The sequence below is a fragment of the Echeneis naucrates genome, chromosome 3, assembly GCF_900963305.1.
Source record: "Echeneis naucrates chromosome 3, fEcheNa1.1, whole genome shotgun sequence".
NCBI classification, from domain to species: domain Eukaryota; kingdom Metazoa; phylum Chordata; class Actinopteri; order Carangiformes; family Echeneidae; genus Echeneis; species Echeneis naucrates.
The window spans coordinates 14,787,045-14,799,238 of record NC_042513.1 but is presented as its reverse complement, the minus strand read 5'-3'; the positions used below and the strand labels follow the sequence as shown (position 1 = coordinate 14,799,238).

Genomic DNA, 12,194 nt, shown 5'->3' with positions numbered 1-12,194 from the left:
AAGGAGAAGTGAGGATCTGACCTGCTCTAATTTATCCCCTGCTTTATCATCTGTTTTCTCCTAAATGAGAGTGAACATACAACACAATGTTCATTATTTTAAACAAACATTGCGTTGGATTACAAAAGATTTGACTCTAAACTCATTAGGAAAACAATGAGTGAGCTGATAAATCAAGAGAGAAGTAAGAACATTTTCACGCAGACTTCAATAAAATCTGACCCCTTTTTACAACCCGTGGACTCGCACTCTGATGCTCATTAGATAGAATGTAGAGAATAATAGAATAATAGCTTCACAGTTTTGTGAAAGAAAACTGAACTGTTTGTTGGTGAAAACTGACCAAATGTCGATTGAATCATTACAGTCTTTCCTTAATATGCGTTACCCCGATCAAACAAAGAGTGGGTGGAAATAGATCTAATCAGCAACACTGGTGGTGTCGTCTACTCAATAAACATTCATGAAGGAAGAAACAAAACAATGACTTTAAATAATAGTAATATTAACAGTTTTGTTTCTAAATGATGCTAAAAATTATTCCAAATACAATTCAAAGAGCACTGATGTGACCACAGATCGACTCCATGATGGAGAGCTGGGCCGTGGCTCAGGTTGTATGTTTGGGCTTGTTGTTCTGCAGCTGTCCTGAGTGGATTTGGGACCAATGAGATGCGTCCTGATGTTTCTGCATGATGGAAACGAATCTAAAAAAAACCAAAACCCTAACAGCAATCACGGGTGAGAAACTGAGTCCAAGCTGAGTTTTTTTTTTTTTTTTTTTTTTGGTGTGTGTGTGTGTGTCTCTTTCAAGGACCTTCAGTGGACACGTATTCAAATACATCATCGTAATATAAACTACAGTTTACTGTACGTACACAAGCTGAAGCGAGAAAGCTGCTCTCTCTGTTCTGACTGTAAAAAATGCAGATATTTGGAACAGTGTGAAAATGAAGCTGAAGGGATAATGAGCGTGCGGGATCTGGTTACTGTTCAGCAGATTATGAATAAGACATGGAAGCTGCTGGTGGTACACAGGGACGTAACACTACCCAGCCTGTTTGTGGTTAGGGTCTGTTTGTTTATTCTTGGTGAAACACTAAGATAACAGAGTCAACTTCCAAAGAAGTGGAGAGTTTCTCCTTAAAAACTCTCTCGGCCTGCCAGTCCAGTGCACACACAGATGTGCATTAGGTCACCCAGGGATTTCCAGCCAACATCCATTAACACACAGACACACAGACACAGACACACACACACCCTTCACCAAGTCCCGGAGGAGCTTGAAACGCTCACAAACACTCCACAAAACGGTTGCCACAGCAACACTCCCACAGTATGAGGCTGATGGTGACGCTGCCAGCTCCGACATTTTCTGCAGTATATTAACTTTTACAAGTACAAAAACACCACACGCACAGTGGAGAGCTATGAAGCCCTCAGATTATGGAGTAACTGTGAAAGCAGAGCGGTAAGAGTGGTTAGGAAGTGCCATAAGTCTCCTGTTCGATCCCCAGCCAGGGGCATTCTCTGTCCCGTTCCCTGCTTCTTTTCACTGGTTGATTTATGAATCCATAAAGTGGCCAAAGAACAACTTTAGAAAAAGGAGTATGTGAATGTTGCTTGTGAATTTCAACATAAAAACTCTGACTGAAAACGCTGTATCAGTGCAGCTCAATAATGTTAGTTATCATTTTCATATACACACACACACTTAAGGCCTCATTTTGGTGTGTGTACATATAATATGTGCTTTGTGAAGGGTGGGAGACAGGAGGATCCCTCTGCTGACAAAGAGACATAAAAAATGCTGGACTGGAGCTTCTTCCACCTGAAGAAGCTCCTTCTGGGAAAACATCTAGAGATGAGACCAAACTAGAGTTTTTCAAAAAGCACATGATGTGCACTGTTTATCAGAATCAAAGTGAGCCCTTCAAAGACGGTAACATGGTTCCTACGGCACATCATGGTGAAGATTCACTGATGAGTTCAGGTTGCTTTGCTGCTTCTTTACAGTGTGAATGGCATTATGAGATTTGATGGAGGGCTCAGTGTCAGAAAGATGTTTTTCCAATGGAGGTTATAGGTCTTCCAGAGGGTCAATGGCCCAAAGCATGCTTCAGAAATGCTCAGAAATGGCTAAAAACAAAAGTGCTGGGGAGTCCTGAAAGGGCCAGCAATGATTCCAGACAGAAACCCATAAAGTGCCCGGGGAGAGATCTCAAAACAGCAGATGGAAGAATGCACCCTTCAAATCTGAAGGACCTGGAGCAGTTTGCAAAAGAAGAGTGGTCTGAGAAACTAATTCATGGGTACAGCAAGAGATTCATTTCAGTTATTCATTCTAAGGATGCACAACCAAACATTAAGTGGAGTGCACCAACTTTGTCCAGTCCATTTTTGGGGAGTTTTTTTCTCTTCTTTTCTGTATTGTTTCAATGCAAATTAAAAGAAAAACACGTCAACACCGAAACATATGCAACTGCAATGATTTTCTGAGGGAAGTGGTGCACGATCTTACAGAGGTACACGGGTGCCAATATCTTTTGGCCATAATTCTATACCCATATTTTTTAAATAGTCTCAGTATCCCCCTTTTGTTATGTCTGCATGTGAGTGTCCGCTCCCAGCCATTTATTTTAAAGTGTATTCTCTGTCCTCTGTAAATCCACCTCATTTAAGTCCTGCTCTCATTCATGCCTCAGCACATTTTGGAAACATATGCTTTAGGTAATAGCTGGATAGCAATCAGCCTCACATTCAGTTGACAGCACAAGAGGGACACAAGTCCAAATAGGCAGAGATGTAAAGAGCTGTTTTCAGGCTCAAGTCGTGCAACTGCAACAGATGTTCTGGGCTTTCACTGAGCCATGACCTCAATGTTATGGACTCAGAATGGCATCAGATAAAGAGACACTAAGACAGACTTCATCGAGAGAATAACAGGAAGGTTCTGATGCTGGAATCACCAAAAAGTGTTACAACAGCAAACCAAAACCACAATTGAGCCACAACAACTTTGGCAACACTCAGTGATTAAGTTAACAAGATACAGACTTGCCACACATACTGAACTCGTAATTTTAGAAAGAGTAAGCAAATTTCACCACGCTACTGTAGTTGTCACTGATGAAAACAAACATCAACAAAAGTTACTTCTACTTTCAGGAGAGGAAAAGTCAGCAAGTCCAGATGAAGCTGTCCTAAATGTAAATGACAGTGACAAAGCCACCAAACACCGAAAACTTTCAAGACTCAATGGATTCTTTGACAGTAAACCAACTGACCGAGATTGGAGCAGGCAGTCCTCATGGCCAGTTCGCCTGTGCTCTCAACACATCTCTTCCCTTGTTGAGGGTCCGGCGGAGGAAAGACTGGGGGGTAGCTGCCACCTGAGCACTGCGTATTCACCTGTCCATTTCACCTGTCGGTCTGTGTGAAATAGACAATGAATGAAAAAGAGAAAAAAAAAAAAAAAAAACGAATCAAAACCCACAGTTGTGAGAATATAAAATATGTCCTGATAAGAGTCATAATTGTAAACTGTTCACATGAATAAACACCTAAAATTGTCCTTATAACTGTTGAAAACAATCTTGTGTTAAAAACTATTTCTTAAATGTTTGTGCAGTGCTAATGAATGCTAAGTGACTATAAATCTATCCAAATTGATTTCAGTTGTGGAATGCAGTCCTACAGATGAGTTGGTTTAGCAGACCCCAGGATCACGCAGTACCCCCTGCGACCTGGAAACGGGATGCTGGAGCCAATCCCAGGGCAGGTTGCCAGTCCATCGCAGGGATGGATCTGTTAACACAACATTTTCACAAACAGGAAAACTGGCCTTTGGTTTTTCTTGAATTTTTTTTTTTTTTCCTGAAAGTTGAAACTTTTTCAACTGGAGCAGATGTCTCTCCTCAGTTCATGTTACCTGCTATGAACCTGCCACTGCTCTTTGCATTCACTCAGCTGGTTCCATGCTGCTTTTGCACTAAACTGGGACCAGTGTGTAATCCATTCATCATTTTCCACTTTTTTTTTTTTAACCCACAGTTGAATTGACAGGCATGTTGCTGTTCAGTTCAAGAACTTTCAATCTAAAGGTTGCAGCTCTACTGTTAACTCATGTCCCGTGAGTCTCTCTTTCTTTGGTAAACATTGCCAGCAGTCCCATAAAGACAGCATCAGGCGCAGGAAAGCAGCCCCCGCAGATCCAATCCAAACAGATGAGGGAATGAACTACAGGTGAGTGATGTCAAGGAGGAGGGAAGTTAAACTTGTGAGTGGCATGCAGTTGGAGAGGAAACAGAATGAATCTGTGGATCTAATAAAGCAGTCAAGCATTCATAACATTTGTTTGAGGAAAAGTGTGAAAAGTAAAGTCAGAAACTAGCTATGGTTGCTTATCTAACCAGTAACTGAATGCAAAAGTTAAAAAACTAGCTAAGATTACTTAAACTATAAATTAAGCCTCAAATTAGAAATGAGCTGGCTAACGTAAGTTATGCAATGGGTAACATTACAATTGGTAATGCTAAAGTTAGGCTACAAACTATTGAACATCTGCATTCATGTCACAATCCAGCTCAGAAACTCTGGAGGCATTGAAGGTGCTAGATAGTTAACTGCAACTCGTATTTGAGGTCACGATGTAGTGAGCCAAGCAGGAAAGACATTACTTAAGACAAAGTTGAGGTAAGACAGGATTTTACAATCCACTTCAGCTGTGTCTGAAATGGTAATACCTGATTCTTCCAACATTAATAAAGCCAAAATATTCTCATATTTACCTCAGAGAATATTTCACCTTCAGTATCCTGCTCAGTGGAGCCATGATGTAGATGTAAAATTTGACAAAAACATAGTGATCTCTCTCTTATTGAAGTCACCTTCAGTTGTTTTCCCCCCACCTGGTCAGTGGCTAAGAAGATTAAAGAAAAAGACCTGGGGAGCTCATATGTTAAACATTTCCCCACTAATAAATTTGCAGGATGCCTGAGTGACTGCACAACCTCAGACCAGGATATGCGGTCAGATCATCAGGGATCCGGATTAGAGAAAAAGCTGAGAGTCCAGTGGTTGAACAGCTCCAGCAGATCACACTTTGGTAGGCTTCAGTGTCTGTATCTGCTTGGACTCGTGAAATAAACAAAAGTCTGACATCAACTTTTCCAAAGGTGATGGTGAAAATGAATCATTTCAGTTCCCTACATGACTCAATTTCCACTTAAATTCTAATCCATTTTAAACCCCCTTCAACTGTAAATCTTTTTTTTTTTTCCCCTGCACCAGATCCTTTGGATAAAAGCTCATTATTAATATCGGATTTTGCAGTTCATCATCTATCTGGACTCCCATCCTGAAAGCTCACATCATTGATTAGACAAGTTTTTGTCAGTGATATTTTCACTGTGTGGTGGTGTCCAAATTCACCCTACGGACCAAACCGCTGTGAAAGTGACCTAACTGAACTGGATGGATCCAGCTCACAGTGTATTTTGAAAACAGGTCGTTGTGCATCAACATTTCTAGCAGATGGAGACACATCTGCCACCTAGTGAACATCTAAGTATGCTGCACCTTTGAAGCCAGGGCTTTTCTCTACTGTGTCCTCACAGAATTTATGAATGCTTGAGATCACACCACAAGTCATTTATCTTCATATGCCATTTACTTCGAACTGTTTGTCTTTTGCGATTCACTGTTTACAGTGGCTTCAAAAAAAAAAGGTTGAGGCCACTTTGTAACTATTCATCTATTAAAGCTGCTCCATCTGCAAATAGAAATCAGGTTTAATTTCAGCACCGCGTGCATCCACAAGAGCTGACAAATCTGAACACACATTCTCTCTGACAGTTTACAAAGCTTTTATTTCTAAATAGTACCAATTATGCATTGTTAAAACATCCTTGTTGCTTGGAGTCCTGTGAGCCTGAAACCAACAACAGGTACGGTGGCCCTGAGAGCTTGTGGTTTTGCACCTCCAGATAGTAATACAACGGAAGTGTTTGCAGGGGCCATAAAAATGTAATGGACCCGGCTTAGACACACTTGTTCTGTAATGTGCTGCATTGAAGCATCCACGTAGGTGCGGCCTGATGTTCAACCAAAGAGCCATTTGTTGGACTCAGACTAGTGACTGTTGTGGGTAGGACAACATATTACACAGTGTACACGTAGGGGAGGCATACAGGCAACCTGCATTGCCATTCATTTATTTGTAAAAAGTGTTGGCAACTTGAGGAAGACATTTTTTTTTTTTTTTTTAAGTTTATTTGTTTTTTGTCCATTTGTGTGCATTGACCAAAGTTACAGTGTGTTGAGGCCTCGGGGGTCACTGCATTCCGCAGAACAATACAAGTGATCGAAAAGTCCTCAAAGCTCCTTGAAATGCACCAGGACAATTAAAACACGGAGAAAATGTCCAAACTGCCTAGACTTATATTGGACTTGCTGTGTTACTACCAATCAAAATAGCCTCTAGGATACATCCATCCGGAGTGAGCAACCTTTTCGACTTCCTTAAATGTCCCCCGGTAATGTGTGATGCAGCTGCTGTCTGTCGGCCTTTCATCCTGTGTGCCGTAACGTAGGCAGCAGTAAACTGGTATGGTTAAAAAAAAAAATACAATTATACTTTAATCTGCTGCAAATATTTTCATCTTTTTTTTTTTTTAAACCATCTCCTCGGAGCATGTATCTTTTGTGTGTAAACCCTGTTTACTGGGCCATCACTGAGTCACTTTTGAAACAATTAATATGCTAAGTCTGGATTGTTTTAGAGAGCAGACATTGTTTGGATTGGAAGACTTGTTTCTATGATGTTGGCTTGTTGGCTTTATCCATTTAAATTTTTATTCCACAGGACCTACTTTATTTTCTGCAAAACATACAAGTGGCACTTCCACATCTGGAAAAATGCCAATTGCACCGAAATTAAACAAACTCAATCAGCCGCAACAGATGGAAATTGTACATTGTGTTCATATTTTGTTCACGGTCTATAAAAGCAGGCACACCATCCTGCTCAGAGTTCTTACACTCTGCCCTCCTGGAACTGTTTCCACCACTCGCTCACAACGAGCACATGACACATCTGTGAAACATTCACGGCTGAAGAGCTGCCAGCTTCATTTAACTGAGTGAGGAAATAGCCACAAAAACAGAAAAAAAAAAAAAAAAACAAACCAAAACAAAAACACCCAATTCCTCAATAGCCCTCATCCAGCTTTGACACGTTCCTTATTTCTGGTTTATGTTTTCATTGATTTCCAAAATTGAAAACTAAACTCTTCTCTCTCGTCTCAGACATTTCACTCCCAAGATAGCAGGACAGTAATCCCAGCAGCTTCTTAGACACTGATGCTTCTGTTATATTGGACATGCCTTTTGTGTGTGTGTGTGTGTGTGTTTGAGAGACAGCCAACACCGATATACGTCCAGCTGACTGCAGCCATTTACAGTCTCTACACACTCAACACTTTGACCACTGACAGGCATCAGTTTCATCTCCGGTTTTCCATTACAGCACAGACTCATGATGTTAAAAGGGAAGCCTGATTCCATGTTAACCACACACAGACCGTCTGTAAAAATGGATATAGGCTCTGATGAAGAGCTTTAGGCTTCTTTTCCATCTACTGACCGTCAGGAAGCGACTCAGCAGATTGTAAAAAGAAAACTGCATTGAAAATTATACGAGAAAAAAAAAAATAAAAAAAAGAGCTGAATGCACTTTGTGTTCATGCGCAACATGGACAAAATATGAGCAAATTTATTTATATGCGGGAATGGATTCTCACTCTGCTGTTCAGGTTTGGTAAATACAATGAGGAGAATTGTTTACTAACACCAGAATTCACAGTGGAAAAGAAAACAGTAAAAATCTACTAAAAATCATAAAACATTCCCAGATTAGATTCTTTTCAGGATATGTATTGCTAGAGAAAACGCTGCTACTCGCTGACCAGCCAGTTTAACTGAACTCTTAAAGGGCTACTATCCCATAGTTTAGGTTAAATATTCAGTATAATAAAAGATAAAACACCTCATATTATCTAAAACCTTTAAAGCCCTCCTATGGTGATTCATATCCCATAAATGAATTAAAACCCTTTTCCTGCCCGACTCCAGCATCAAAGTAGCTACCAACCATCTGGATGCAGGTAATGGCGTCAGATGAACTTGGTGTAACACAGGAAGTTCCTGGCCTCCGTACAGTCTCTGGCCTTCATACGGACCGTGATGCTCTTTGATAGAACGCCACAGCTCTGTCCCAAGACGGGGCAGTCAGGCTGATCAGTGTACAACATCTCTGCCCCGTTCACCCACAGCCAGCGACCATTCAGGAAACGAAGGCCTGTCCACACCTGCAGGGAGGGAGAGAGGAAAACAAACATCCACAAGACAAAGGAAAGTTTAACTTTGTGTTATTGATTTTCAAATCATGAAGCTGTTTTATTTATTCATTCGAAGAATCCAGAAAATTTCAGGGAGTTTACTGGCTTCACTGTAGTGGAGTTCCTGACAAAAGGAGCAAACCGGTCGAGCATTGACTGTCAGCATGTAGGCCTATAGGATGTACATGCTGGGTCTGAATACGTTTGATTTGTTCTAACAATGTTATTACACATTTTACCCTCAAGCACTTAAATGCTACTGAATATGAATGCACCTCCTCTGTGTCCGCAGATCTGATCCTGTTTTTCAGAAAGGTGTTGTCTGTCCCAGGCTCCACACTGACCAGCTCATACGAAATGTAGGCGCTGAGAGATCGGCAGTGTTCCAACGCCTCCTCCCAGGTCTTGTTTTCCTTCACCAGGACCAAGTTGTCTCTGTAGCAGGCGAAGGGAAAGCGGGCAGAGCAGTCCTGGGTAGACATGTCTTTGCTGATAGATGAAATAGAGACACAGTCGCCGTTGTGACTTTGTTCATCTGGTACCCAGCGTTTGAACTCCCGAAACCCTGTGCTCCACATCCATGACGTCCCTGCAGGTCAGATGTTGAAAGTTCAGCCACAGAGACGAGGACAAAGTCCATCTGCCATCTCTCGTCAGAAACTTGACCACCCGTCCCACCATAGCTGGGGGACTGCATCATGGCTGCCTGTGGCTGTAATGTGGCAGGCTGTAGCCGTTTTATTGAACTCTTAGGCACATTTTCAACTTTGCCTCCAACTGTTTCTTCTTGTTACAAAAAAGGTACAGAACTGGAGCTTGAGCAACTATTGGTGCAACAGATGGCAACTCAATTTTGGTGTCGTATTAAAGAGAAAGTTAAAAAAAAGAAAAAGAAAAAGACTTTCAGCCTGTACGTGTAAAAAAAGAAAAAAGAAAATCATAAAAGCATGACAAACATGTTTCCACGCATTAGTCCTTACCATTTCTGTACAGTCCAGTCCAGACGGGAAATTCCTGCAGATCTAGTCCACTTTGGTCCGCTAAGTTTTGAATTGGATCTTGGTAATGACTCATGCAATATTGCTGAGCCTCCAACCATGTCTTTGACTGAGGAATGAACTTGTATTTGTGTGTTTGATTGACAAGCACTTGACAGATGACGAAGTTGTAGTCACCACACTTGGAGCAACCATACCTTTAAAGAGAAGGACGTTTTGACATGGGAGGACATTTAATACAAAGTATTTGTACTCTTGCTGTAATATTTGTGCAGCGTTAAAATACAAAATGTAAACAGATCAAATATGCTCATATCTTGGGGGACACACAAAAAAAAAAAAAAAAGTTAACAAGGTTTAAAGCTCAGTGGTTTGGAGCCTGTAGGCCTCAGTGTCCTGAAAAATTGGTCAACTAAATTAGACAGACAGACACCCTTGCTCTTTTTAAAACTTTATGTTAGTAAAAAAGGAACTTGCGTGTTATATTCTTTCTCAGTCTAGTTGCTGCAAAGACACCTGGAGAATGAAAATGGAAAGACTGGATAGCTGTTGGCAGCCAGCTTTCCATTGTCAGTCTGTCTTTTGTAAATTTGATGGTGAATTGACAATGGATGCAATTTATTCATCTTCTACTACTTTCCCGTTTAAAGGTCGCGGGTGCTGCTGGAGCCAATCCCAGTTCACATGGTCACAGGTCACCAGTTCATCACAGGAGCAACACACAGAACAAGCACGGGCAGTTAGCATGGCCATGCATGTCTTAGGAGGGAGGAAGCCCACGCAGGCACAGGGAGAACATGCAAACTCTGCAGAAAGGCCCCAGATCCAGGAATCAAACCTGTGACCTTCTTGTTGTGAGGGAAATCAGCCCCAACAACTGTGCTGCCGCAAGGGATGTCCTCTCACCAAATAAATTTAAAGTCCCCCCATTTGTTTTCTTTGATTCCTGAATGACAGATTGTTTTCATGAAATTAAAAAGTGCTCTGAGAACCTCATACTTGGGCCCTATAATGTGTGTGTGTGTGTGTGTGTGTGTGAGAGAGGGGGGTCACCTGCAGGCCCCCACCACATTCTACAGTTTTAAAGTGAGCTAAGTTTAGAACCACTGACAGCCAAAATCTCCAATCTTTTCAAAACCGCAAGCTCAGAATAACGATATGAATACATTTCCTCATGCTTTCTTAAAGAATCTGAAAGTATGGTTTTTAAAAAAATAAAAATAAAAAAATAAAAATAAAAAATAAAAATAAAAAAAAAATTAAAGTTTTAACTATGGCTGGAACATTTCAATTACTATAAATGCATAAAATGTCATGTATGCTCAGGAAAAAACATTCGAGTGTAATTTTAACATGAGGGGAAAAAAGGCACCATTTAGAGTAGATGTTACCTTCTGTGTGCGTATAGGGAGTAAATACATTCATCATCTTGAAGTTCATTGTTTTCACAGCCAAACACTGGGAAAGAGTTTTCAGACCCAAGCCATGGCCTCGGGTCTTTTTCCTCTTTCAAATGCAGGCCAATCCATGCATAAGGGCCGTGTACTGTGATGTAGTCTTTATCCGAGTCCACATATATGGTGGCCAAGTCTGTGTTGTCACCCAATCTGTTTGGACAAACCAGATCTTAATTCATATTTGCACACTGATCTATCAGAATACAACACTCATTTTAGGAGGGGTTTGGTTTCTTTTTTTTTTTTTTTTGACATTTTGCTAAGCTCTGGCCTGCAGATGTTCACATTAAACTAGAATGGCAATCCTGGTAAACATTACTTGCTTTTGAAAACTGGGGTTGAGGGGTGGGGGTAAATTTATAATTGTAATACTTAACACTTGGATCTAAAAGGAACTTTCTTAAAATCAGCCTCTTCATACTTCGATTACAAACAATGCAAACAAAACGCAGCATTTTGCTCAAACTTACCCAGTGTAGCAGTTCCCATACTCCTGCATAGGGCAGAATTCAGAGGACTTTGCATTTTGTCATAATGAGTGATGCTCATCTGTCCTGCCTCTTTAAGTCTGTGCAAGCTCACTAAAACCCATTCATAACTTATATTAGCAGGTCATTTTCATCAAAAGAAAAGCCCACCTGCGGCAATGACTTTGCGCCTCCATCCAGGTTGATAAGATATGGTAGAAAAAGTAATGTCTGTACACCACTGATGCAAGCCCAAAAGCTACACTGCAGATGAGGAGCAAGAGGAGGAAGCATCGTGAGTGGCTGCTCTCCATCATCAACACCAAAATTCTGTCGTATAGAAAGCATTGTGATGGATAAATACTTTTAGTATCATTTAGTGATAGATATTACCCAGATAAAGAAAAGGGAAACCAATAATGCCTTGTTACCTGCCATAAGCATCTGTTTTCTGTCTCTTGTGCAGCAATGTTCTCACTGAGAGACACTGGACCTGTGACATCAAGCTGTATACCTCACGACTGAGTTCCATGTATAAGAAGGTTAATTTGACTATAAGGCAAACTTAGTTAAACCCTCCATTCCCATCAATACATCTCCCGAAACCATTTGACTGTTGGCAAATGAAGGTGAGATTTATGTACAAACCTGTAATGAGGCACATTGCTGTCAATAGTTGTGAAACAGACATTGCACTGCATTCATCTTAAACATCTACAGCCAGCAGCTCAGTCAACTCTGTGACATAGTGATCTGTGCGCCGCTAGAAAGAGGAAAAACTTGTTCATGGTAACATTCAGTAAGCTTGAGCAGACATTTCAACACAAGAGGCAAATATAGCAAGCGACAAAGTCCAGTTTGAGGAAGGTGATT

At 40.9% G+C, this 12,194-nt stretch overlaps 1 protein-coding gene across 1 annotated transcript; it reads right to left on the bottom strand.

The window, feature by feature from the left end:
- Positions 1-7,768: 7,768 nt before the first annotated feature.
- Positions 7,769-11,793, bottom strand: LOC115041449 (uncharacterized). The gene is made up of 6 exons (XM_029498892.1): positions 11,753-11,793; positions 11,493-11,651; positions 10,789-11,004; positions 9,380-9,594; positions 8,675-8,988; positions 7,769-8,369 (listed from the first exon to the last, which is right to left on the bottom strand). The coding sequence occupies exons 2-6, from the start codon at positions 11,636-11,638 to the stop codon at positions 8,175-8,177; spliced, it is 1,086 nt and encodes a 361-aa protein (XP_029354752.1). The 5' UTR covers positions 11,639-11,651; positions 11,753-11,793; the 3' UTR covers positions 7,769-8,174.
- Between the last annotated feature and the right edge of the window lie 401 nt (positions 11,794-12,194).

Bases quoted from the DNA above. Each gene is read 5' to 3' on its own strand.
- LOC115041449 (XM_029498892.1), bottom strand. From the start codon at position 11,638: ATGATGGAGAGCAGCCACTCACGATGCTTCCTCCTCTTGCTCCTCATC. The intron at 9,595-10,788 runs GTAACATCTACT...TTCTCTTTAAAG, and splicing joins TCCCTATACGCACACAGAAG to GTATGGTTGCTCCAAGTGTG. The intron at 8,989-9,379 runs GTAAGGACTAAT...TCTGACCTGCAG, and splicing joins GACTGGACTGTACAGAAATG to GGACGTCATGGATGTGGAGC.